General features: G+C 48.3%; 1 protein-coding gene across 2 annotated transcripts in view; it reads right to left on the bottom strand.

Annotated features, from left to right (window-relative positions):
- RCBTB1 (RCC1 and BTB domain containing protein 1) overlaps positions 1 to 26,843 on the bottom strand; it is a 139,424-nt gene that overhangs the window by 89,689 nt on the left and 22,892 nt on the right. For both annotated transcript variants that reach the window (XM_063951974.1, XM_063951975.1), the window contains 2 exons: positions 15,411 to 15,561; positions 5,252 to 5,418 (listed from right to left, as the gene is read on the bottom strand). In XM_063951974.1, coding sequence (XP_063808044.1) covers positions 5,252 to 5,418; positions 15,411 to 15,561 — 318 coding nt within the window. The remainder of the gene's footprint in view (positions 1 to 5,251; positions 5,419 to 15,410; positions 15,562 to 26,843) is intronic.

Genomic DNA, 26,843 nt, shown 5'->3' with positions numbered 1-26,843 from the left:
GTCTTGGAATAGACACGGTCCCTGCTGAAGCAGGTCCGGTCTTAGAGGTAGAGGCCACGGATCCTCCGTGAGCATCTCTTGAAGTTCCGGGTACCAAGTTCTTCTTGGCCAATCCGGAGCCACTAGTATCGTTCTTACTCCCTTTTGCCGTATAATTCTCAGTACCTTTGGTATGAGAGGCAGAGGAGGGAACACATACACTGACTGGAACACCCACGGTGTTACCAGAGCGTCCACAGCTATTGCCTGAGGGTCTCTTGACCTGGCGCAATACCTGTCCAGTTTTTTTGTTGAGGCGGGACGCCATCATATCCACCATTGGTTTTCCCAACGGTTCACAATCATGTGGAAGACTTCTGGATGAAGTCCCCACTCTCCCGGGTGTAGATCGTGTCTGCTGAGTAAGTCTGCTTCCCAGTTGTCCACTCCCGGAATGAATACTGCTGACAGTGCTATCACATGATCTTCCGCCCAGCGAAGAATCCTTGCAGCTTCTGCCATTGCTGTCCTGCTTCTTGTGCCGCCCTGTCTGTTTACGTGGGCGACTGCCGTGATGTTGTCCGACTGGATCAACACCGGCTGACCCTGAAGCAGGGGTTTTGCCAGACTTAGAGCATTGTAAATCGCTCTTAGCTCCAGTATATTTATGTGAAGAGACATCTCCAGGCTTGACCATACTCCCTGGAAGTTTCTTCCCTGTGTGACTGCTCCCCAGCCTCTCAGACTGGCATCCGTGGTCACCAGGACCCAGTCCTGTATGCCGAATCTGCGGCCCTCTAACAGATGAGACACCCTTGTCCGTGGCGATAAAGGTTATCCGCTGATGCATCTGCAGATGCGATCCGGACCATTTGTCCAGCAGATCCCACTGAAAAGTTTGTGCGTGGAATCTGCCGAATGGAATCGCTTCGTAAGAAGCCACCATCTTTCCCAGGACTCTTGTGCATTGATGCACAGACACTTTCCCTGGTTTTAGGAGGTTCCTGACAAGTTCGGATAACTCCCTGGCTTTCTCCTCCGGAAGAAACACCTTTTTCTGAACCGTGTCCAGAATCATTCCCAGGAACAGCAGACGTGTCGTCGGGGTCAACTGAGATTTTGGAAAATTCAGAATCCACCCGTGTTGTTGCTGCACTAGTTGGGTTAGTGCTACTCCGTCCTCCAGCTGTTCTCTGGACCTTGCCCTTATCAGGAGATCGTCCAAGTAAGGGATAATACTCCTCTTCTTCGCAGAAGAATCATCATTTCGGCCATTACCTTGGTAAAGACCTGAGGTGCCGTGGACAATCCAAACGGCAGCGTCTGAAACTGATAATGACAGTTTTGCACCACGAACCTGAGGTACCCTTGATGTGAAGGGCAAATTGGGACATGTAGGTAAGCATCCTTTATGTCCAGGGACACCATAAAGTCCCCTTCTTCCAGATTCGCTATCACTGCTCTGAGTGACTCCATCTTGAACTTGAATTTTTGTATGTACAGGTTCAAAGATTTCAGATTTAGAATAGGTCTTACCGAGCCGTCCGGCTTCGGTACCACAAATAGCGTGGAGTAATACCCCTTTCCCTGTTGTAGGAGGGGTACCTTGACTATCACCTGCTGAGAAAACAGCTTGTGAATGGCTTCCAATACCGTCGCCCTGTCTGAGGGAGACGTTGGCAAAGCAGACTTTAGGAACCGGCGAGGGGGAGACTTCTCGAATTCCAACCTGTAACCCTGAGATACTACCTGCAGAATCCAGGGGTCCACCTGTGAGCAAGCCCACTGTGCGCTGAAATTCTTGAGTCGACCCCCCACCGCTCCTGAGTCCGCTTGTAAGGCCCCAGCGTCATGCTGAGGGCTTTGCAGAACCCTGGGAGGGCTTCTGTTCCTGGGCAGGGGCTGCTTGCTGCCCTCTCTTACCCCTTCCTCTGCCCCGAGGCAGATATGACTGTCCTTTTGTCCGCTTGTTCTTATAGGACCGAAAGGACTGCGGCTGAAAAGACGGTGTCTTTTTCTGTTGGGAGGGGGTCTGAGGTAAAAAGGTGGATTTTCCGGCAGTTGCCGTGGCCACCAGATCCGATAGACCGACGCCAAATAATTCCTCCCCTTTATACGGCAATACTTCCATATGTCGTTTGGAATCCGCATCACCTGACCACTGTCGCGTCCATAAACTCCTTCTGGCAGATATGGACATCGCATTTACTCTCGATGCCAGAGTGCAAATATCTCTCTGAGCATCTCGCATATAAAAGGAAAGCATCCTTTAATTGCTCTATAGTCAATAAAATACTGTCCCTATCCAGGGTATCAATATTTTCAGTCAGGGAATCCAACCAGACGACCCCAGCACTGCACATCCAGGCTGAGGCGATGGCTGGTCGCAGTATAACACCAGTATGTGTGTATATACTTTTTAGGGTAGTTTCCATTCTCCTATCAGCTGGATCCCTGAGGGCGGCCGTATCAGGAGACGGTAACGCCACTTGTTTTGATAAGCGTGTGAGCGCCTTATCCACCCTAGGGGGTGTTTCCCAGCGTGCCCTAACCTCTGGCGGGAAAGGGTATAATGCTAATAACTTTTTTGAAATTAGCATTTTTCTATCTGGGTTAACCCACGCTTCATCACATACATCATTTAATTCCTCTGATTCAGGAAAAACTACAGGTAGTTTTTTCACCCCCCACATAATACCCCTTTTTGTGGTACTTGCAGTATCAGAGATATGCAAAGCCTCCTTCATTGCCGTGATCATATAACGTGTGGCCCTACTTGAAAATACGTTTGTTTCATCACCGTCGACACTAGATTCAGTGTCTGTGTCTGGGTCTGTGTCGACCGACTGAGGTAAAGGGCGCTTTACAGCCCCTGACGGTGTCTGAGACGCCTGGGCAGGTACTAACTGGTTTGCCGGCCGTCTCATGTCGTCAACTGATTTTTGTAATGTGCTGACATTATCACGTAATTCCATAAACAAAGCCATCCATTCTGGTGTCGACTCCCTGGGGGGTGACATCACCATTATCGGCAATTGCTCTGCCTCCACACCAACATCGTCCTCATACATGTCGACACACACGTACCGACACACAGCAGACACAGGGAATGCTCTTATCGAAGACAGGACCCCACTAGCCCTTTGGGGAGACAGAGGGAGAGTTTGCCAGCACACACCCAAGCGCTATAATATATATATGGGAACAACCTTATATAAGTGTTGTTCTTTATAGCAGCTTAAATATATCAAAATATCGCCAAAAAAATGCCCCCCCTCTCTGTTTTACCCTGTTTCTGTAGTGCAGTGCAGGGGAGAGTCCTGGGAGCCTTCCTCACAGCGGAGCCGAGCAGGAAAATGGCGCTGTGTGCTGAGGAGAATAAGCTCCGCCCCCTATTTCGGCAGGCTTTTCTCCCGTAGTTTTAGATAACTGGCATGGGTTAAATACACACATATAGCCTCAATGGCTATATGTGATGTATTCTTTTGCCATAAGGTATTAAATATTGCTGCCCAGGGCGCCCCCAGCAGCGCCCTGCACCCTCCGTGACCGCTTGGTGTGAAGTGTGTGACAACAATGGCGCACAGCTGCAGTGCTGTGCGCTACCTTCATGAAGACTGAAGAGCCTTCTGCCGCCTGTTTCCGGACCTTCAATCTTCAGCATCTGTAAGGGGGGTCGGCGGCGCGGCTCCGGGACGAACCCCAGGGTGAGACCTGTGTTCCGACTCCCTCTGGAGCTAATGGTGTCCAGTAGCCTAAGAATCCAATCCATCCTGCACGCAGGTGAGTTGAAATTCTCTCCCCTAAGTCCCTCGATGCAGTGAGCCTGTTGCCAGCAGGACTCACTGAAAATAAAAAACCTAAAAAACTTTTTCTAAGCAGCTCTTTAGGAGAGCCACCTAGATTGCACCCTGCTCGGACGGGCACAAAAACCTAACTGAGGCTTGGAGGAGGGTCATAGGGGGAGGAGCCAGTACACACCAGCTAATCCTAAAGCTTTATTTTTGTGCCCTGTCTCCTGCGGAGCCGCTATTCCCCATGGTCCTGACGGAGTCCCCAGCATCCACTTAGGACGTTAGAGAAAACAAAGGTTTCACTATTTCACTCTCACTCAAAAAATTCTGTATTTGGATATGGGATACTCAACCTGTACTACAAATACAGCATGTTGAATATGCTAAAAAATGAAGCACTGGTCCATCCTGATCATCTTGCCCCTCTAGCTGTGTGTGGGTTAGTTTGCAAGATCCAGCACTTGAAGAGTGTGCGTGTTTGGGGATGATGATGGGGGGGGGGGGGGACACACACGACACATGTTACAGGGGTGTGCCCTTGTACACCGATGTGTACTGGTGGTCCCCAAGTTGGAGGTAGGAGAACACAAAAACCTACAGTCACAGATCATATAGAAGTGTCGACCCAAACCCAGTGATCCAGAAATCCATCCCAGGTTGGTCTGGGATGGACATGGGTTAATGAGCAGTGTGAACAGGTAACCAGGTCCTGTACACGGTCGCATTTTCGATCCTTGGAGATGACATCTCCAAGCAGAGGTAAGCCCCAGCAATATCCAGGGTCCAGTGGTGTGAAAGGGTTTCAATCTGCTGTGACATCTTGAAACCTGTGTCAAATAACCCAGGCTGTACCCGGGAAAGCAGTGTAAGAGGGGTATAAGCCTGATAGGGATATGGGGAGGTCATTACATTTAGTATCCCTACCAAACAAAAAAGGTCACAGAAAGGTGTACAGAATGAGTTTTCAGCTGGTACTAAATCCATGTTCTTTTACCAAGTGGAAGAGATGTGCCACAACCAAGGAATGCCTTTAAAAAAAAAATGTGCCATCGCCACACATTTACATTTTCTTTAAATCAAAATATTTGCTATGCACACCAGCCATCTACTTCACACGGTGTAACACATTACACCAGGGACAGTCAGCCTGTGGCACTCTAGCCACTACGGACTAACATTCCAGCATGCCCTGCCAGTATTCGCATGCTTTAACAGCTGAACTGTAGCACGGCATTCTGGGAGATGTAGTACTAGATCAGCTGGAGTGTCACATGTTGCTTACACTCATAGGCCAGTGCAACCTATGTTGCTTGACTAATGCTTTGTCAGAAGTCTAGGTGCACCTGTAACCAAGGATATGCCACCAAAGCTCCTGCAGCTAGGCAGTTTTGTCCTTTGTACAGGTGGCTTACCATGTGCAGCCAACAGGTGTACTATAACATTGCAAATTTAATGTATTGTTAAACCAGTCACATTACCTCTCCTTCTGCCGTTAGGACCATAGAGTGATGGGAACCACAAGTCACTTGTGTCACCTTCTTTGTAGGCAACTCAACACTGATCTGGATAGGAACAGTGCCCTGGACTGTATTGCCATTTCCAAGCTGGTTGTAACCATTGTGTCCCCATGCATAAAGCTCACCATCTACATAAGACATTGCAGAGCCAACATTGTTACACAGTCAAGAAATAACAGCAGGTAATAAGATAAAAGGCACTTGTAGGGTAATATACATGCTGGCAGATCAGAGTAGAATAAAAATACTAGCTACTGGGACCCTTAGCAGGCCTGCCGACAGAAAGACAGAGCTAAACTGGAAGAACCCACTTATTTCAGAGGAAGCCATTTACAGCTCACACAAAACATAAGTTCTTTCAACTGTATAAGGAGATTTATGATACAAACTTGTTAAATCTTTCTGCAAGGTACACTGGATTCCACAGGGAAAACATTGGTGTTTAGAGTTGGATCTTGATCCGAGGCACCAACACACTAAAGCTTTGACTGGTCCCAGGATGCCTTGCACTGCCTCCTCTATATCCCCACCTCCAGGCACTGGAACTCAGTTATGTTAACCAGTCCAATGCAGTAGCAAGTAAAAGACGATAACAGTTAGTAGCCACACACACCACATTCTCACGACAGGCTAATGCCATACAAACCCAAAAGAAGCTACCGTATTTTTCGGACCATAAGACGCACTTTCTCCCCAAAAATGTGGGGGGCAAAGTACATGCGTCTTATGGTCCGAATAATACATATGCAGAGCAATAAAAACCTTATGGAGCGCTCTCAATGTGCTGGGTGTGAGCGCACTGGGTGGGAGAAACAGCAGTTATCGGGTGCGGGTAGCGGCGGGTCCCGTCTGCTGCTGCTGCTTTGCCGTCATCTCAGAGCCTGGCATCTGAGAGCGCGGCATCACGTGACTCCCCCGCTCCCTCCCCTCACCTCCTCCGATTCCTTCCTCAGAGTAGAGTGCTTTGGGCAGCGTAAACCGACAGGCTGCGACAGGCAATAAAGTGAGTCCCCCCCGCTCTCACCTCTTCCTTTCTCAGAGTGGTTAACGCAGGCTGGACGCGGGGAACCTGTGTTTACTCTGTGTGTGTGTGGTTAACGCAGGCTGGACGCGGGGAACCTGTGTTTACTCTGTGTGTGTGTGGTTAACGCAGGCTGGACGCGGGGAACCTGTGTTTACTGTGTGTGTGTGTGTGGTTAACGCAGGCTGGACGCGGGGAACCTGTGTTTACTGTGTGTGTGTTTAATGCAGGCTGGATGCGGGGAACCTGTGTTTACAGTGAGTGTGTGTGTGTTTAATGCAGGCTGGATGCGGGGAACCTGTATTTACAGAGTGTGTGTGTGTGTGTGTGTGTGTGTGTGTGTGTGTGTGTGTGTGTGTGTGTGTGTGTGTGTATAAAGATCTACCGCAATTTCAGCAAATGCCAAGGTTTACTCTTAAATATTTGCCATAGTAAAGTGACTCTCTCTCCCTCCCCCCCCTCCTCCTCAGTTTATTAAATATTAAATTACACTATTTGGTTCAGAATATTTTTTTTCCTGTTTTCCTCCTCTAAAAACAGGTGCGTCTTATGGTCAGGTGCGTCTTATGGTCCGAAAAATACGGTAAGTGCGTCAGGGTGGGCGCCCTGTGGAATCCAGTGTACCTCGCAAAAAGATTTAACAAAGGCAAGTTCTTACCATAAATCTCCTTTTCTGCAGCGGGGTACACTGGTATTCCACAGGGAATACCATCAGGCAGGAATGTCCTAAAGCAGTTCCTCATGGGAGGGGGACGTACTGTAGCTGGACCAAGAACCTGGCGTCCAAAGGAAGCATCCTGGGAGTCAGAAGTATCAAAGGCATAGAACCTAATGAACGTGTTCACTGAGGACCATGTAGCCGCCTTGCACAACTGTTCTAGGGGCGCACCACAGAAAGCCGCCCAAGAAGGTCAAACAAACTGAGTAAAATGGGCCTTGATAGTAGCAGGAGCTGGAAGTCCAGCCTGTACATAAGCTTGTGCAATAGTTATTCTAAACCATCTGGCCAAGGTCTGCTTATTCAGAGGTCAGCCAGGTTTATGAAAACCAAAAAAAGGAGAGTCTGATCTAAGAGAGGCGGTTCTCCTCAGACACGGAGAGCCCGTACCACATCCAAAGACCGCTCTTTGGAGGACAAACCAGGAGAGATAAAGGCCGGATCCACAATCTCTTGGTTAAAGTGGAAAGATGACAGCGCGGTTCTTAGAACTCGCCCTGGTTACGGTGAAAAATCAGAAAGGGAGAACTACAGCATAAGGCACCCAAGTCTGAAACCCATCTAGCAGAGGCAATAGCCAGCAAAAACAAGACAAGACCTTAAGCATAAGCCATTTAAGGTCCACAGACTCAAGAGGTTCAAACGGAGACTCTTGTAGGACATCCAGAACAACTGACAAATCCCAAGGAGCCACAGGAGGAACATAGGGAGGTTGAATCCGTAAACAACCCTGAGTGAAGGTATGAAAGTCAGGCAAAGTCGCAATTTCTCCGAATCCACACAGACAAGGCTGAAACATGAACCTTGAGGGATGCCAGACGAAGGCCTGAGTCCAGGCCCTGTTGCAGAAACGTCAAAAGTTTGGCAGTACTGAACTTGTACGCATCAAAATTCTTAGCCACACCCCAGGTGAAAATAGGCTTTTAATGCCTAACGATAAATCCTTCTCTCTTAGTCTGTAGAGGATGCTGGGGTCACCATTAGAACCATGGGGTATAGATGGGTTCTGCAGTAGACATGGGCACTTTAAGACTTTCAAAGGGTGTGAACTGGCTCCTCCTATGCCCCTCCTCCAGACTCCAGTTATAGGAACTGTGCCCAGAGAGATGGACATTGAGGAAAGGATTTATTGTTAAACTAAGGTGAGATTCATACCAGCTCACACCTCAAGCATGCCGCCCAATGTGGCATTCAACAGAACACAAACCAACGGCATGAACAATTGCAGCAACATGCTGACAATAAACATAACACAACATGTGTGTAACCACAACTAATAACTGCAGATACAGTACGCACTGGGACGGGTGACCAGCATACTCTACGGACTGAGAAAAGGATTTACCGGTAGGTATTAAAATCCTATTTTCTCATACGTCCTAGAGGATGCTGGGGTCACCATTAGAACCATGGGGTTATACCAAAGCTCTAGAACGGGCGGGAGTGCGCGGTTGACTCATCAGCACCGATTGACCAAACTTAAGGTCATCAGCCAAGGTGTCAAACTTGTAGAACTTTGCAAATGTGTGACCCCGACCAAGTAGCTGCTCGGCAAAGTTGCAATGCCGAGACCCCCGGGCAGCCACCCAGGATGAGCCCACCTTTCTAGTAGAATGTTCCTTCACCAATTCCGGTAATGGCAATCCAGCCATGGAATAAGCATGCTGAATCGTGTTACAGATCCAGCGTGCAATGGTCTGCTTGGAAGCAGGACACCCAACCTTATTGGGAGCATACAGGACAAACAGAGCCTCTGTTTTCCTAATCTGAGCCGCTCTGGCGACAAATCTTCAAAGCTCTGACCACAGCCAAAGATTTTGACTCAGCGAAGGCGTCAGTAGCCACAGGCACCACAATAGATTGGTTCATGTGGAAAGAGGAAACCACCTTCGGTAGAAATTGTTGACGTGTCCTCAATTCAGCTCTATCTTCATGGAAGATCAAATAAGGTCTCTCAAGAGCCAAGGATGCCAACTCAAACACCCGCCTTGCAGGTGCCAAGGCCAACAGGATGACCACTTTCCAAGTGAGGAATTTCAACTCCACCTTCTGGAAAGGTTCAAACCAATGTGATTGAAGGAACTGCAACACCACATTAAGATCCCATGGTGCCACAAATGGAGGTTGGATGTGCAACACGCCTTTCACGAAAGTCTGAACTTCTGGAAGGGAGGCCAATTGTTTCTGAAAGAAAACAGATAAGGCTGAAATCTGTACCTTAATTGAGCCCAATTTTAGGCCTGCATCCACACCTGCTTGTAGAAAATGGAGAAAACGTCCTAGCCAAAACTCTTCTGTAAGAGCCCCCTTGGATTCACACCAAGAAACATTTTCTCCAAATACGGTGGTAATGTTTAGACGTTACCCCCTTTCTGGCCTGAATAAGTGTGGTAATGACTTCACTGGGAATACCCTTACGGGCTAGGATTTTGCGCTCAACTGCCATGTCGTCAAACGTAGCCGCGGTAAGTCCCGATACACGCACGGCCCCTGTTGTAACAGGTCCTCGCGCAGAGGAAGAGGCCAGGGATCTCCTATGAGTAATCCTTGAAGATCTGGATACCAAGCCCTCCTTTGCCAGTCTGGGATCATGAGGATCGCCCAGATCTTTGTTCTTCTTATGATCTTTAGAACTTTTGGAATGAGGAAGTGGAGGTAATTCATACACAGACTGAAAAACCCCACGATGTGACCAGAGCATCCACTGCAATTGCTTGAGGGTCCCTTGACCTGGAATAATATCTCTGAAGCTTCTTGTTGAGGCAAGATGCCATCATGTCTACTTGAGGAACTCCCCAAAGACTTGTCACCTCTGCGAAGACTTCTTGGTGGAGGCCCCACTCTCCTGGATGGAGATAGTGTCTGCTGAGGAAGTCTGCTTCCCAGTTGTCCACTCCTGGAATGAAGATCACTGACAGAGTGCTTGCATGCTTTTCTGCCCAACTGAAAATTCTTGAGCCTTCTGCCATTGCCGCTCTGCTCTTCGTTCCGCCCTGACCGTTTATGTACGCTACTGCTGTTACATTGTCCGACTGGATCAGTACAGGCAGATCTCGAAGAAGATGTTCCGCTTGCAGAAGGCAGTTGTAAATGGCCCTTATCTCCAGAACATTTATGTGGAGACAAGTTTCCTGACTTGACCATCTTCCTTGGAAGTTCCCATTGCGACTGCCCCCCAGCCTCTGAGGCTTGCATCCGTGGTCACTAGGATCCAGTCCTGTATCCCGAACCTGCACCCCTCTAGGAGGTGAGAGCTGTGCAGCCACCACAGGAGTGATACCCTGGTCTTGGAAGACAGGATTATCCTCCGGTGCATGTGTAGGTGGGACCCGGACCACTTGTCCAACAGGTCCCACTGGAACACTGGCATGGAACATGCCAAATTGAATGGCCTCGTAGGCCGCAACTATCTTCCCCAGCAACCGAATGCATTGATGGATTGACACTCTTGCTGGTTTCAGAATTTGTTTTGACAGACCGACATTCGAGCCTTTTCCACTGAAAGACTGTAGTTCTGTGTCCATCATCATTCCCAAAAACGACTACCACGTCGTCGGAATCAACTGATTTTGGCAAATTTAGGAGCCAACCATGTTGCTGAAGAACTGTCAGGGAGAGTGCAACGTTTTGCACCAACTGGTCCCTGGATATCGCCTTTATCAGGAGATCGTCCAAGTACGGGATAATCGTGACTCCTTGCTTGCGAAGGAGTACCATCATCTCTGCCATCACTTTGGTCTGTCCACGGCTCCGAGGATTTTCACCAAACGGCAACGTTTGAAATTGGTAATGACAATCCTGTATTGCAAACCTCAGGTAAGCCTGATGAGAGTATAAATGGGAACATGTAAATAGGCATCCTTTATATCCACCGACACCATAAAATCCATCCTCCAGACTGGAGATCACTGCTCGGAGAGACTCCATCTTGAATTTGAATTTCTTTAGGTAGAAATTTAGGGATTTCAGGTTTAGGATTGGTCTGACTTCGGGACCACAAACAGGCTCTAATAAAAACCTTCTCCCTGTTGTGACTGGGGAACCCTGAACTTGATTTTGACAACTTTTGTATTGTGTCGCAAACTACCTCCCTGTCTGGAAGAGAAGCTGGTAAGGTCGATTTGAAAAAAACGGCGAGGGGGAACGTCTTGAAACTCCAGCTTTTACCCTTGGGATACTATTTGTAAAACCCATGAGTCTAGGTCCGAACGAACCCAAAACTGACTGAAGTTTGAGACGTGCCCCCACTGCGGACTCCCGCATAGGAGCCCCAACGTCATGCGGTGGAATTGGCAGAAGCCTGGGAGGACTTCTGCTCCTGTGAGCCTGACAAGGCTGGTGACCGTTTACCTCTTCCTCTAATAGCAAGGAAGGAAGAACCTCGGCTCTCTGTATTTATTGGGCCGAAAGGACTGCATCTGATAGTGTTGCGTTTTTTTGTTGTGGAGGAACACAAGGCAAAAAGGATGACTTACCAGCGGTAGCTGTAGATACCAAATCATCAAGGCAGTCACCAAATAAGGCCTTACCTTTATATGGTAGAGATACCATACTTTTCTTGGAATCAGCATTCCATTGGTGAATCCACAACGCTAGTCTAGCTCGAGACTGCCATGGCATTGGCCTTTGATCCCAAAAGATCTCCTTAAGGTATGCTGCAGCATCCTTGATATAACCCAGCGTTAAGAGGATGCTATCCCTCTCTAGGGTATCTATTTCAGAAGACAAGTTGTCTGCCCACCTTTTGATAGCACTACTTACCCACGCAGACGCAATGACAGGTCTGAGTAGCATACCTGTGGTCGCATAAATGGACTTTAACGTAGTTTGTTTACGATCCGCAGGATCCTTAAGGGGCGCCGTGCAGGTGACGAGAGCACCACCTTTGTAGACAAACGTGACAGGGTCTTGTCCACAGTGGAGGGGGGGGGGGGGGGGGGGGGGGGTGACACCCACTTTTCCCTATCTGCCGAGGGAAACCGATAAGCTACTGTAATTCTTTTGGGAATCTGAAACTTTGTCAGGACCTTCCCAGACTTTTGACAGCTCACACCCCAGTGCTCAGTGGTTCTGAAGCGCCCAATAAACGCCCCAGACCTGCAGCACTTTTAATATAAAGTATATTGCACCAAATTGGCCAATGCCGCCGCTCCCCCCCCCCTCCCCTCCTGGATGAAAGCTCCACTCTCCGGCATGTACGTCATGACGACTGAGGAAATCCGCTTCCCAGTTGAGGACCCCCGGAATGAACACTGCAGATATGGCTGGCAGATGGCATTCTGCCCATCGAAGAATCTTTTACACTTCCAACATTGCCATGCGGCTTCGAGTGCCGCCTTGATTTACGTATGCCACTGTGGTGGCGTTATCAGACTGTACTTGAACAGGCCTGTTCTGTACTACAGGTAGGGCCAGTGTCAAAGCATTGAACACTGCCCGCAACTCCAGAATATTTATCAAGAGAGATTCCTCCCTGGTCCACCGGCCCTGGAGAAAGTGTTGCGCCAACACCACACCCCCACAGACTGGCATCAGCAGTTAGGACCCAGTTGGAGATACAGAAGGGATGACCCCTGCTCAATTGTTGGTCCTGTAGCCACCAGCTCGGTGACAGACGAACTTCCGGAGTCAAGGAGATCTGGTGAGGAAGGTCGTCCCACTTGGCAAGGATTAGCTTCTGCAGAGGATGAGCGTGAAGTTGAGCACTCTATTATGTCGAAAGTAGACACCATGAGGCCTAGTTCTTGCATCGCAGAGTGTACAGACACTTGCGGACGAGAAAGGAAGCATCTTATCCTGTCCTGAAGCTTCAGGACCTTCTCTTGGGACAACAACCGTTGGTTGTGTGCCCCCATCAATGCCCCCAGGTGCACCATTCTCTGAGCAGAGACCAGGGAGGATTTCTTCCAGTTGATGAGCCACCCGTGGGCTTTCAGGAATTGAACAGTCCATTCCAGATGACTGAGGAGAAGCTCTGGGGAGTTCGCCAGGATCAACAAGTCATCCAGATATGGCAGGATCCCGATACCCTGACGGCAGAGCAGAGCCGTCATGACCTTGGTGAAGATTCACAGAGCCGTGGTCAGTCCAAAATGTAATGCCTGGAATTGATAATGTAGGTTGCCAATAGCAAACTGCAGGTAATTCTGATGCGACATGGCAATAGGTATATGTAGGTAAGCATCCTGTATGTCCAGGGATACCATATAGTCCACGGGCTCCAAGGCCAGAACAATAGAGCGAGGAGTTTCCATGACCTTGGATACCTTCAAATTTGTTCAAAGACTTGAAGTTGAGATTGGGCCGGGAGGAACCATTCGATTTCGAAACTAGGAACAACGTTGATTACCCACTGCTTCTGAGCCAGAGGGATTGTACCACCAAATGGAGTTTTTGCTTTCACCGGATCCGAAGGGATATTTGTTGAGCAAAACTGTCGAGAGGGACATTTCTTGAAAGATGGCGTATCAGTAAGTGACTACTTCCCTTACCCAGGAATCTGAAGTGGTATGTAACCATACCTGGGCAAAACTGTAGAAGAAGTCAGACTCCCACCCTGGGATCCCCCAGGGGGGAGGCCCACCCAGTCATGCTTGTCTGGTTTGGAAGCAGGCTGACAGGCAGCCCAGGAATGTTTAGGTTTGGGCTAAGATGTTTTGGAAGTGCAAATCTGTTTTGGGTACGCCTGACCCTTTGCTTTACTTGGTCGAAAGGTGGTACTTTTAACCGAAGGATTAGTACTCGGCAGACATGCAGTTTTAGCAGACGCTAAGTCAGCAACAATCTTGTTCATATATTCCCCCAAAAAGGATGTCTCCCTTAAAAGGGATAACCTCCAAGGTCTTTTTAGAGTCCAGATCCAAAGACCAGGACTGCAACCACAGAATCCGGTGAGCCAGAATGGATGTAGTAGACGCTTTGGCTGCCAGGACACTGGCATCAGAGGCCACGATAATATATGAAAGACACTGTATGGCATTATCAGAAAAATTAGAAAGTAGCTCCGCTTCAACTTCTTGAACCCAGGCTTAAATAGCCTTTGCAGCCCAAGAAGCCGCTATAGTGGGTCTATGCACAGCACCTGCAAGAGTAAATAGACTTCAAGCAACCCTCCACACACTTGTCCGTTCCTTCAGAGAGGCGCCGGTAGTGACTGGCAGAGTTGTGTGTGTGAGATGGATACACACACACACACACACACACACACGATGCACTTAACACCCCTCCCCCTCTCAGGGTACAGAATCTAGGGATTGCAGTGTGTGCAAGATACATGGAATAGGAACCACACAGCAGCTGTTAGCACACACAGTCACATGTACAAAGCAGAAACTACTACAAACAATAAAACTGCACTGGACTAAGCAATACTAAGCAACGCTATGTATGTATACAGATATAACAATGCACAGTAAATACTGGATGTATATCACAGGGTACTTGTACAAAATATCTCTGTAGTTATGCACTCTTAACTAACACAGACATGTAGAATACTTAAGTGTCCTGTAAATGTATAGCGCTGCTGAGGAAGGCAGCATTACAGAGGAGACAATGCCCAGGATCAGCGCAGCTCTGTAATGGTGCCCAAATGCAGACAGGGAGAGAACATCTGCTGTAAGATGGTGCCTGGGGGAGGGGCTACAGGTCAGAGCCTTATCCCCTCAGCTGGACTTCCCCACCAGGTACTGCAGGGCCTATACTAAACGGATTTTTAGCAAATCCGACCCGAGCCCCTTACCCTGATGGATATAGTGGGGTCCCTGCATGGCCAGTGTCCACGCCAGCGGCGCAGTCTCCAAAGACCGTGCCGTATCACGATTTTGGATGCTCCCACCTGGGGGACCCTCTTACCTCCTCCTGATGATGAGGCCACGCAATCCAGGAGAGCGGCGGTAGTATGTGTGCCTGAAGGGACTGGAGCGCCTCCGCTGTAAGCACCCGGCAACCAGGGCGCAGGAGTATATAGCACCGCTAGGAGAGGTGAGGAAGCCACAGCACGATATGTCAGCATGACATAGCAACTAGTGCCTGTGCCATGGCCCTTGAATTCTTCTGGTCAGAAAAGCTCTATTCAGGGCTGCCTACCACAGCCCTCCCTGTTAGCTGCCTGCACCAACTTACAAACAGAGCTCCAGTGCCTGGAGGCGGGGGATATAGAGGAGGCGGTGCAAGGCATCCTGGGAACAGTCAAAGCTTTAGCCTGTTGGTGTCTAGGATCAAGATACAACTCTACACCCCAATGTTATTCCCTGTGGAATACCAGCACACCCCACTGCAGAAATCTTGATTTATTGTAAATACAAGATAAAGTCATTCAACTACCTTTGGTATATTGAAGCAGAGGGAAGAAATACAATCATGGACTTTGGCCATCATACCTTCAGTACAAACTAGAACATGTGGGCCACTGCCATAGCTAATGCCAGTGATTTTCTTGCCACAAAGAACATCAAGTCTCCTTGGGATCATAGTGCTTTGATTATCTCCAGTTCCCAGACAATTACTGCAATTCTGGCCAAATGCAAACACCTGCAAGAGAGAACCAATATGTAATGTTCCCTGCAATCGGAGCAACCGTTCCTAGTCTTCTTACAAATACATGATATCGGAAATAAACAAAAACTTACATTAGACCATAAAATGACCATCCTCCATAATAATTGCTCTAGTTGGGACTTCTCTAGTCTCAAATCAAGTTTACAAATTTCATCAATAAACTGATATACAAAAACTTGCATCACTCTGAGGCTACCCATGTTACTTTGCGTCTAGGCTACTGTACCCTACAAGTCTCTGGACATGGTCTGCTGCTCTTAAATCTATCCTCAGTTCTGCTGCTCATCTAATCTTCCCGTTTCGCTAGATTGACCAGGGCCTGATTGTGGCTTCCTGACACCCTAGGCCACTGGTGGTCAAACTGTGCCGTGGCAACCTGGGGTGCCTCAAAACAGTTGCAGGGCTGCCCTGGGTTGGTGGTCCAGGAACAATTAAACAAATTTATGGTCAATGTAATAGGCAGAACCAGTGCTGGTCGTAGTCAAATGATGTAGACAAAGCAGCAAATAGTGTCCCTCACCACACAATTGAAACCAAGGTTGACATACAAATAGAAATGGCTTCTAAATTTCACAATAAGACTTTTGGCCTAGGGGTGCAGTGAAAATATATACGTTATGGCGTTGATAACGTTATTTCTCCTAAGTCCACAGGATAACAATGTGATATGATGGAGCGACAGCGGATTAGCACCAAACGATCACAAGCTTTCAGTCCTCCCAGGATGCAACAGGCCCATCCATATATCCTCACCCACTAGCTCAGGCAAATCAGTTGTATTCCAAATCATTTAGGCAGGGGCATCATGAACAGCCCTAATCAGGCAAGAAGCACACATGCACACCCTTCCGTAAGAGGAAGAGGTTTAGAGAGTAGAAAGATCCCCAAATCAGGTGCGTCAGGGTGGGTTCCCTGTGGACTTGGGAGAAATACAGTTATCAACAGTAAGTTTTTATCATAACGTATATTTCTCCAGCAGGGTCCACAGGTTATCCACAGGATAACAATGGGATTTCCCAAAGCAATTTAGTGGTGGGGAACTTCTGATTGGACAGGAGAAACTTTCGCCCGAATTCAGCGTCATGAGAGGCAAAAGAATCCAAGAAATAATGTCTAATGAACGTGTTAATGGAAGATCATGTGGCTACCTTACATATCAGTTCTGAAGCACCATTTTGTGCTTCCCATGAAGGACCTAACTTACGAGTTGAGTGAGCAGAGACATTATCCGGAACAGGGAAATCAGCTCGAGAATATGCTTCTGAAATAGTCATTCGAAGCCATCTTGCCAGCGTCTGTTTAGTAGCAGGCCATCCTCTTGTGAAATCCGTAGAGAATGGAGGGGGAGAGGGGGAAGAGGGGAAGAATGTCTGATGGCGCTGGTACGATCCACGTAGACGCTTAATGCCCGGAATACATCCAGCGACGCATCTCCTGCAGAAAGTCCGATACCTGAAAAGCCCGGGACTACAATTTCTTCATTAAGGTGGAATTTAGATATCACCTTCGGAAGATACCCAGACCTAGTTCTGAGAACTGCTTTATCTGGATAAAAAGTCAGAAAAGGAGGAGAATGACAAGACAGCGCTCCTAAATCTGATACTCTAGCGGAAGCCAGTCAGTAGAAAGAACTTTAGCTGTCAACCATTTAAGATCCACTTTATGGAGTGGTAAAAAATAAGAATTTACTCACCGGTAATTCTATTTCTCGTAGTCCGTAGTGGATGCTGGGAACTCCGTAAGGACCATGGGGAATAGACGGCTCCGCAGGAGACTGGGCACATCTAAAGAAAGAATTAGGACTATCTGGTGTGCACTGGCTCCTCCCCCTATGACCCTCCTCCAAGCCTCAGTTAGGACACTGTGCCCGGAAGAGCTGACAATAAGGATTTTGAATCCCGGGTAAGACTCATACCAGCCACACCGTATAACTCGTGATAGGAACCCCGGTTAACAGTATGATAACAAAAGGAGCCTCTAAACAGATGGCTCGCAATAATAACCCGATTTGTGTAACAATAACTATTTACAAGTATTACAGACAATCCGCACTTGGGATGGGCGCCCAGCATCCACTACGGACTACGAGAAATAGAATTACCGGTGAGTAAATTCTTATTTTCTCTGACGTCCTAAGTGGATGCTGGGAACTCCGTAAGGACCATGGGGATTATACCAAAGCTCCCAAACGGGTGGGAGAGTGCGGACGACTCTGCAACACCAAATGAGAGAACTCCAGGTCCTCCTCAGCCAGGGTATCAAATTTGTAGAATTTTGCAAACGTGTTTGCCCCTGACCAAGTAGCAGCTCGGCAAAGTTGTAAAGCCGAGACCCCTCGGGCAGCCGCCCAAGATGAGCCCACCTTCCTTGTGGAATGGGCTTTTACAGATTTAGGCTGCGGTAGTCCTACCGCAGAATGCGCCAGCTGAATAGTGCTACAAATCCAGCGCGCAATAGTCTGCTTAGAAGCAGGAGCACCCAGTTTGTTGGGTGCATACAGGATAAACAGCGAGTCAGTGTTCCTGACTCCAGCCGTCCTGGAAACATAAATTTTCAGGTCCCTGACTACGTCCAGTAACTTAGAATCCTCCAAGTTCCCAGTAGCCGCAGGCACCACAATAGGCTGGTTCAAGTGAAACGCTGATACCACCTTCGGGAGAAACGGAGGACGAGTCCTCCATTCTGCCCTATCCATATGGAAAATCAGATAAGGGCTTTTATAGGACAAAGCCGCCAATTCTGACACACGCCTGGCCGAAGCCAGGGCCAACAGCATGACCACTTTCCACGTGAGATATTTCAAATCCAGAGTCTTAAGTGGTTCAAACCAATGTGATTTCAGGAACTCCAAAACCACATTGAGATCCCAAGGTGCCACTGGGGGCACAAAAGGAGGCTGAATATGCAGAACTCCCTTGACAAAAGTCTGAACTTCAGGCAGAGAAGCCAGTTCTTTCTGGAAGAAAATCGACAGGGCCGAAATCTGGACCTTAATGGACCCCAATTTGAGGCCCAACGTCACCCCTGTTTGCAGGAATCGACCCAGTTGAAATTCCTCTGTTGGGGCCTTCCTGGCCTCACACCAAGCAACGTATTTTCGCCAAATGCAGTGAAAATGGTTTGCGGTGACATCCTTCCTGGCTTTGATCAGGGTAGGAATGACTTCCTCCGGAATACCCTTTTCCTTCAGGATCCGGTGTTCAACCGCCATGCCGTCAAACGCAGCCGCGGTAAGTCTTGGAACAGACAGGGCCCCTGCTGCAGCAGGTCCTGTCTGAGCGGCAGAGGCCAAGGGTCCTCTGAAAGCATCTCTTGAAGTTCCGGGTACCAAGCTCTTCTTGGCCAATCCGGAACCACGAGTATAGTTTTCACTCCTTGCCTTCGTATTATTCTTAGTACCTTGGGAATGAGAGGCAGAGGAGGGAACACAAACCGACTGGTACACCCACGGTGTTACTAGAGCGTCCACAGCGATCGCCTGAGGGTCCCTTGACCTGGCGCAATATCTGTTTAGCTTTTTGTTGAGGCGGGACGCCATCATGTCCACCTGTGGTCTTTCCCACCGGTATACCAGCATTTGGAAGACTTCTGGATGAAGTCCCCATTCTCCCGGGTGGAGGTCGTGCCTGCTGAGGAAGTTGCTTCCCAGTTGTCCACTCCCGGAATGAACACTGCTGTCAGTGCTAACACATGATTTTCCGCCCATCGGAGAATCCTTGTGGCTTCTGCCATTGCCCTCCTGCTTCTTGTGCCGCCCTGTCTGTTTACATGGGCGACCGCCGTGATGTTGTCCGATTGGATCAGTACCGACTGGTTCTGAAGCAGGGGCCTTGCTTGGCTTAGGGCATTGTAGATGGCCCTTAGCTCCAGAATATTTATGTGAAGCGAAATCTACTGATCTGACCACAGTCCTTGGAAATTTCTTCCCTGTGTGACTGCCCCCCAGCCCCGAAGGCTGGCATCAGTGGTCACCAGGGCCCAGTCCTGTATTCCGAATCTGCGGCCCTCTAGTAGATGAGCCCTCTGCAGCCACCACAGCAGCGACACCCTGGTCCTTGCCGACAGGGTTATCCGCTGTTTCATCTGGAGATGGTACCCGGACCATTTGTCCAACAGGTCCCACTGGAAAGTCCTTGCGTGGAACCTTCCGAATGGAATCGCTTCGTACGAAGCTACCATTTTTCCCAGGACTCGTGTGCATTGATGTACAGACACCTGTCCCGGTTTTAGGAGGTCTCTGACTAGAGATGACAGCTCCTCGGCTTTTTCCACTGGAAGAAACACTTTTTTCTGGTCTGTGTCCAGAATCATTCCCAGGAACAGAAGACGTGTCGTCGGGACCAGCTGTGACTTTGGAATATTGAGAATCCAGCCGTGCTGTTGTAGCACTTCCCGAGAAAGTGCTACCCCCACTACCAACTGTTCTTTGGACCTCGCCTTTATCAGGAGATCGTCCAAGTACGGGATAATTAAAACTCCCTTCTTGTGAAGGAGTATCATTTCGGCCATTACCTTGGTAAAGACCCTCGGTGCCGTGGATAACCCAAACGGCAGCGTCTGGAACTGATAGTGACAGTCCTGTACCACAAATCTGAGGTACTCCTGGTGAGGGGGGTAAATGGGGACATGTAGGTACGCATCCTTGATGTCCAGGGAGACCATGTAATCCCCCCCGTCCAGGCTCGCAATAACCACCCTGAGCGATTCCATCTTGAACTTGAACCTTTTGATATAAGTGTTCAAGGCTTTTAAATTTAAGATGGGTCTCACCGAACCGTCCGGTTTCGGTACCACAAACATTGTGGAATAGTAACCCTGTCCTTGCTGAAGGAGGGTATCTTGACAATCACTTGCTGTGAATACAGTTTTTGGATAGCCACCAACACTGCCTCCCTGGCAGAGGGAGTTGCTGGTACGGCAAATTTTAGAAAACGGCAGGGGGGGGGGGAGGATGTCTCGAATTCCAGCCTGTACCCCTGAGATACTACTTAAAGGGCCCAGGGATTCACCTGTGAGAGCCCACTGTGTGCTGAAATTTCTGAGACGGGCCCCCACCGTACCAGTCATGCTGTGGACTTACCGGACGCGGGGGAGGACTTTTGCTCTTGGGAACTGGCTGTATGCTGCAGCTGTTTCCCTCTACCTTTGTTGAATCGGCATCACCTGACCACTGCAGAGTCCATAACCCCCTTCTGGCGGCAATGGACATTGCACTTATTTTTGATGCCAGCCGGCAAATATCCCTCTGTGCATCACGCATGTATAAGACAGCGTCTTTTATATGCTCTACGGTCAGCAAAATATTGTCCCTATCCAGGGTATCAATATTATCCAACAGGGAATCTGACCACGCAGCAGCAGCACTGCACATCCATGCTGATGCAATCGCTGGTCGCAATATAATGCTCGTGTGTGTATATATAGCTTTTAGGGTAGCTTCCTGCTTTCTATCAGCAGGATCCTTTAGGGCGGCCGTATCCGGAGACTGTAGTGCCACCTGTTTTGATAAACATGTAAGCGCTTTATCTACCCTAGGGGATGTTTCCCAACGTGACGGGAAAGGGTACGCTGCCAATAACCGTTTAGAAATTATCAATTTCTTATCGGGGGGAAGTCCACGCTTCCTCACACACCTCATTTAATTCCTCAGATGCAGGAAAAACTACTGGGAGTTCTCACCGAAACATAAAACCCTTTTTTGTGGTACCTGGGGTACTATCAGAAATGTGTAATACATTTTTCATTGCCTCAATCATGTAACGGGTGGACCTATTGGAGGGTACATTAGTCTCATCGTCGTCGACACTGGAGTCGGTATCCGTGTTGACATCTGTGTCTGCCATCTGAGGTAGCGGGCGTTTTAAAGCCCCTGATGACATTTGAGACGCTGGAACAGTCACAAGCTGAGTAGCCGGCTGTCCTATGTCGTCAAACCTTTTATGTAAGGAGCCGACACTGTCACGTAATTTCTTCCATAAGTCCATCCACACAGGTGTCGACCCTTCAGGGGGTGACAACACACTTACAGGCATTTGCTCTGCCTCCACATCATTTTCCTCATCATACATGTCGACACAGCGGTACCGACACAGCACACACACAGGGAATGCTCTGACAGAGGACAGGACCCCACAAAGCCCTTTGGGGAGACAGAGGGAGAGTATGCCAGCACACACCAGAGCGCTATATACCACAGGGATATCACCTATAAAGTGTGTTTTCCCCTTATAGCTGCATATATATTATACTGCGCCTAAATTTGTGCCCCCCCTCTTTTTTACCCTTTCTGTAGTGCAGGACTGCAGGGGAGAGTCAGGGAGCGATCCTTCCAGCGGAGCTGTGAGGGAAAATGGCGCCAGTGTGCTGAGGGAGATGGCTCCGCCCCTTTTTCGGCGGGCTTTTTCCCGCAATTTTAAGATTTCTGGCAGGGGTTAATATACACCTATATAGCCTCTGGGGCTATATATGGTGTCAGTTTGCCAGCCAAGGTGTTATTTATTGCTGCTCAGGGCGCCCCCCCCCAGCGCCCTGCACCCATCAGTGACCGCAGTGTGTGGTGTGCATGAGGAGCAATGGCGCACAGCTGCAGTGCTGTGCGCTACCTTGGAGAAGACAGAAGTCTTCAGCCGCCGATTTTCCGGACCTTCTTGCTTCTGGCTCTGTAAGGGGGACAGCGGCGCGGCTCCGGGAACAGACGACGAGGTCGGGTCCTGTGTGCGATCCCTCTGGAGCTAATGGTGTCCAGTAGCCTAAGAAGCCCAAGCTACCACCACTTAGGTAGGTTCGCTTCTTCTCCCCTTAGTCCCTCGGTGCAGTGAGCCTGTTGCCAGCAGGTCTCACTGTAAAATAAAAAACCTAAATTATACTTTCTTTCTAGGAGCTCAGGAGAGCCCCTAGTGTGCATCCAGCTCAGCCGGGCACAGAAATCTAACTGAGGCTTGGAGGAGGGTCATAGGGGGAGGAGCCAGTGCACACCAGATGGTCCTAAATCTTTTAGATGTGCCCAGTCTCCTGCGGAGCCGTCTATTCCCCATGGTCCTTACGGAGTTCCCAGCATCCACTAGGACGTCAGAGAAATGGAGCAAATTGAAGGGCTTTCAGGACTAAATTAAAGTCCCAAGGCACTGTAGGAGGAACAAAGGGAGGTTGAATGTGCAGCATTCCCTGGAAGTACACATCCTGTAAATTTGCAATTTTCTTTTGGAAAAAGTCAGTCAATGCCAATACTTGTACTCTCAAGGAAGCCACCTCAAACCTTTATCCACTCCCGCCTAAAGGAAATCTAAGACCCTAGAAGTTTGGAAAGATTTCGAGTCCATATTTCTTTCACTGCACCAATGAATATAGGCTTGCCACACTCTGATAAATGCGAGCTGAGGAGGGTTTCCTTGCTGAGCATTGTTTGAATTACCTGTTGTAAGAATCCTCTTGACTTCAGGAGAGAGGTTTCAAGAGCCACGCCGTCGACAGTCGATCCAGATGGCTGTGGTAATAAGGACCTTGCATTAGTAGATCTGGACGTTGAGGGAGCAGAAGTGGAGCATCCATCGACATTCTCTGCAGATCTTTGTACCAATGCCTTCTGGGCCAAGCCGGAGCTATTAGAATCACGGCACCCTTTGCTTTTTATTTTCCTCACCACCCTCAGTAGCAGGATCATCAGAGGAAACATACACCAGATGAAAATCCCATTTCACTGACCGGGTGTCCACAAAGATTGCTCCGGGATACTTTGTTCTTGACTCATATACAGGTACTTTGTTGTTCAGACGGGACGCCATGAGATCTCTCTGGCAAACCCCACTTGTCTACTAGAGTCTGAAAGACTTCCGGATGAAGAGCCCATTTGCTTGCTTGAATGGTGTGTCGACTGAGAAAGTCTGCTTCCCAGTTTAGGACTACCGAAACTAATACTGCGGACAATGCTGGAAGATGGCGTTCTGCCCATTTTAGTATGCGACTTATCTCCTTCATTGCTGTTTGACTGCGCGTTCCTCCATGATGGTTGATGTACGCTACCGCCATTACATTGTCTGAGCGGATCTGGACTGGTCTTCCTTGAAGAGTGTCCTTTGCCTAAATCAGCGCCATGTATATGGCCCGAAGTTCTAACACATTTATTGGCAGGCGACTTTCTTCTGTGGTCCATTGTCCCTGGAACCATAATCTTTCAGACACTGCTCCCCAGCCCTGAAGACTGGCATCTGTTGTCAGGATCTCCCAATCTGATATCCAAAAGGGGATCCCTTTGTCTAGATGGGATGTTTGTAGCCACCAGGCTAAGGACTTTACCTTGTGTGGAAGTACCATAGTCTGTTTCTTTATTGTCTGATGTATTCCATTCCATCTGTCCAGAATCAGACACTGCAGAGGTCTTGAGTGGAATTGTGCATACTCCACCATGTCGAATGTTGACACCATCAAACCCATCAGTTGCATTGCTGCATGGATTGATATTGTTCGACTGTGTAACAAACTCCAGAGTTCTTGACTGTACCTTGGCTATCTTATCCTGAGGTAAAAATCTTTTCTGCAGACTTGAATCCAGTACAGCCCCCAAGTGAATCATCCGTTGTGACGGAACTAGAGATGATTTTGCCCAAGTTATGAGCCATCCATGCCTCTGCAGACATTTTATTGTCTGTTGTAGATGGTCCAGGAGCATTTCCTGCGATGGTGCTAGAACTAACAGGTAGATGTATGGAAAAATTCTAATCCCCTGCTTGCAAACATAAGCTGCCATAACCACCATATTCTTGGTAAATATCTTTTTGGTTAGCCACGGCACCCAGAGTAACGCCTGGAACGGAAAATGCTGCTGGAGGATAGCAAACCTGAGATAGCACTGATGGGACAGTGCTATAGGAACATGTAGGTAAGCATCCTGAATATCCAGGGATACCATGTAATCACCTGGTTCCATGGCCAAAACTATGAAGCGTTACGTCTCCATGTGAAACCGAGGTACCCAAATGTATTTGTTCAGCATTTTGAGATTGAGAATTGGCTGGAATGACCCATTTGGCTTCTGAATCAACAGGTTGGAGCAAAACCCCTGTCCCAGTTGTGCAGGGGGTACTGGAATAATTACTCATGACTGAAGCAATTTCTGAACTGCTTCTTGCAAAGCCCTAGCTTTCGTTTCTACCCGAGATGGGCTGGTGCAGAAGAACCTTCGAGGAAGATGCTTCTTGAAGGGAAACACCATACCCCAGAGATACTACTTCTTACACCTAGGCATCTGTTGTAGACTGCTGCCAGATCTGTGCAAACTGAAGAAGTCGGCCCCCTACCATGGGGTCCCCCAGGAGGAGGCTCACACCATCAAACCGATAGCTTATTCTCCGATTTTGAGGCTAGCGTTCTGGTAGCCCATTGCTTTTTCGCCTTACCAAATTATATTGGGGCTTCTTACGATCACTTTTTCCTTTTCCTCGTGACCCAAAGGGCCGAAAAGTAGGACCCCTACTTTTGGGGTTATATGTAGAAGGAAATTACACCTTTTTGGAGTCTGCTTCTGACTGCAGAATATCTGTTAATTCTTTACCAAACCGAATGCTTCCAGTAAAATGCAAAGTTTCCAGAACCTTCTTAGATTCTGAATCAGCTTTCCATGTACGTAACCAAAGTGCTCTGCGAGCAGCTATTGTTGAAGCCGATGCCCTGGAGGAAATAGTGCCCATATCTATTGCTGCTTCTTCCAAGAATATTGCAGCCTGTTTAATGTGAGGTATACAGGATTTTTGCTCCCTTGAAGGTGCTGAAAGACAGTCTTCCAGTACCTCTATCCAGGCAGCAACTGCTTTTGCCATCCAAGCTGAAGCCATGGCTGGCCTTATGACTGCCCTCAAAAGAGAAAATGTTTTTCATAAAACCATCTACTCTATCCGTGACATCCAATGACGTTGATGGCAAAGGCAATATAGATTTTCGCACTAATCAAATTACATGCATATCTACTTTGGGAGCCATTTCCCATTTTAAACAGTCCCCAGCTGGAAAAGGATAATTGGAATCCCATTTTTTGGGAATTCTATATTTTTTACGGGTTGTAGCCCAAGCCTCTTCCATGATTTCCGTTAGCTGGTCTGACCCTGGAAACTTCTGCTTTGGGCTGTTTAAATACAGGTGCCTTGGTTTTTAACACAGGCTCTACTGATCCTCTAAGTATAGAATGGCCTTTATTGCTCGAATTAGCTCAGCTATATCCACTGAGCCGAGACCTTCTACTTGTTCCTTGTATGCTGAAGTAGAGTATATAGAGCTTTCATCATCCGATGAATCATGGTGTGTAGCCTGTGAAGTGGACTGTTAACTTACACTAGGTTTATCAGCTGGTCTCTTTGGAGAAGCTGGTGAAGGAAAAGATATACCGTAAGCAGGGAGCTGCATGTATGGTTTATTAGTGTACCCCATTCCTGGTAGTGAAGCTGTAGGAATTACCCATTCAGCTATACTGGACAAGGTCTGTGCAAACAATGCCCAAGGTGGATCTATCTGTACCTGATGTTGAACAAGGATCTGCTGAAACGCAAAACATTTTGCACATAAGCCATCCTGTACCAGATCCTTAGGGGATAATACAGTTTTGCAAGACAAACATGATATGAGTGTAGGTGTTGCTGTGAGTGTACCCTTGTCACCTTTGCCACTCTTACATAATCAGCACTTTCACAGTGTACTACACAATTTGTGACTGTAATCACTAACTTTCTAAAGTGAAATCAATCTGACCCTACCCATGCACCAGCATTGAGGACCAGAACAAACAACTGACAAACATATTAAAGTCAGCAATCACATGTTATATATTAGTCATATGAGCATATAATAAACTACACACGTGTGTAGGAGTACATATTACTGAATTCTGTTTTATATAGATCTTAAAGTATTCAGACGCAATGCGAAGAAAACTACAAGGTGTAAAAAGTAGATAGAAATTTAGTGCTGTATAACCCGTACTCAGAGTGGGATACAGGGAGACTAGACTCACTTCCAAGATCGATCAATTCATTAGCGAACGCTGAGTGGACCAGACGCTACTAGTGTACACTGCCATTCCAGGAACTTAGGTGGACACAGATGCACTGTGCATACATACGCACCGGTCATACAGACGCCTGTACTGTGACCGGGTCTCCTCGTTGTAGCGCTTAGTGAACACAGACGCAGCGGCCTATGCTGCAACAGAGAACCCTTGTGGTAGCGTCTGAGATGGAAGTGAGGCCACAGTTCATGGCAGGAGACTCGCG

The sequence above is a fragment of the Pseudophryne corroboree genome, chromosome 2 (assembly GCF_028390025.1).
Source record: "Pseudophryne corroboree isolate aPseCor3 chromosome 2, aPseCor3.hap2, whole genome shotgun sequence".
Taxonomy (NCBI): Eukaryota; Metazoa; Chordata; class Amphibia; order Anura; family Myobatrachidae; genus Pseudophryne; species Pseudophryne corroboree.
This window is presented reverse-complemented; position numbering and strand designations above follow the sequence as displayed.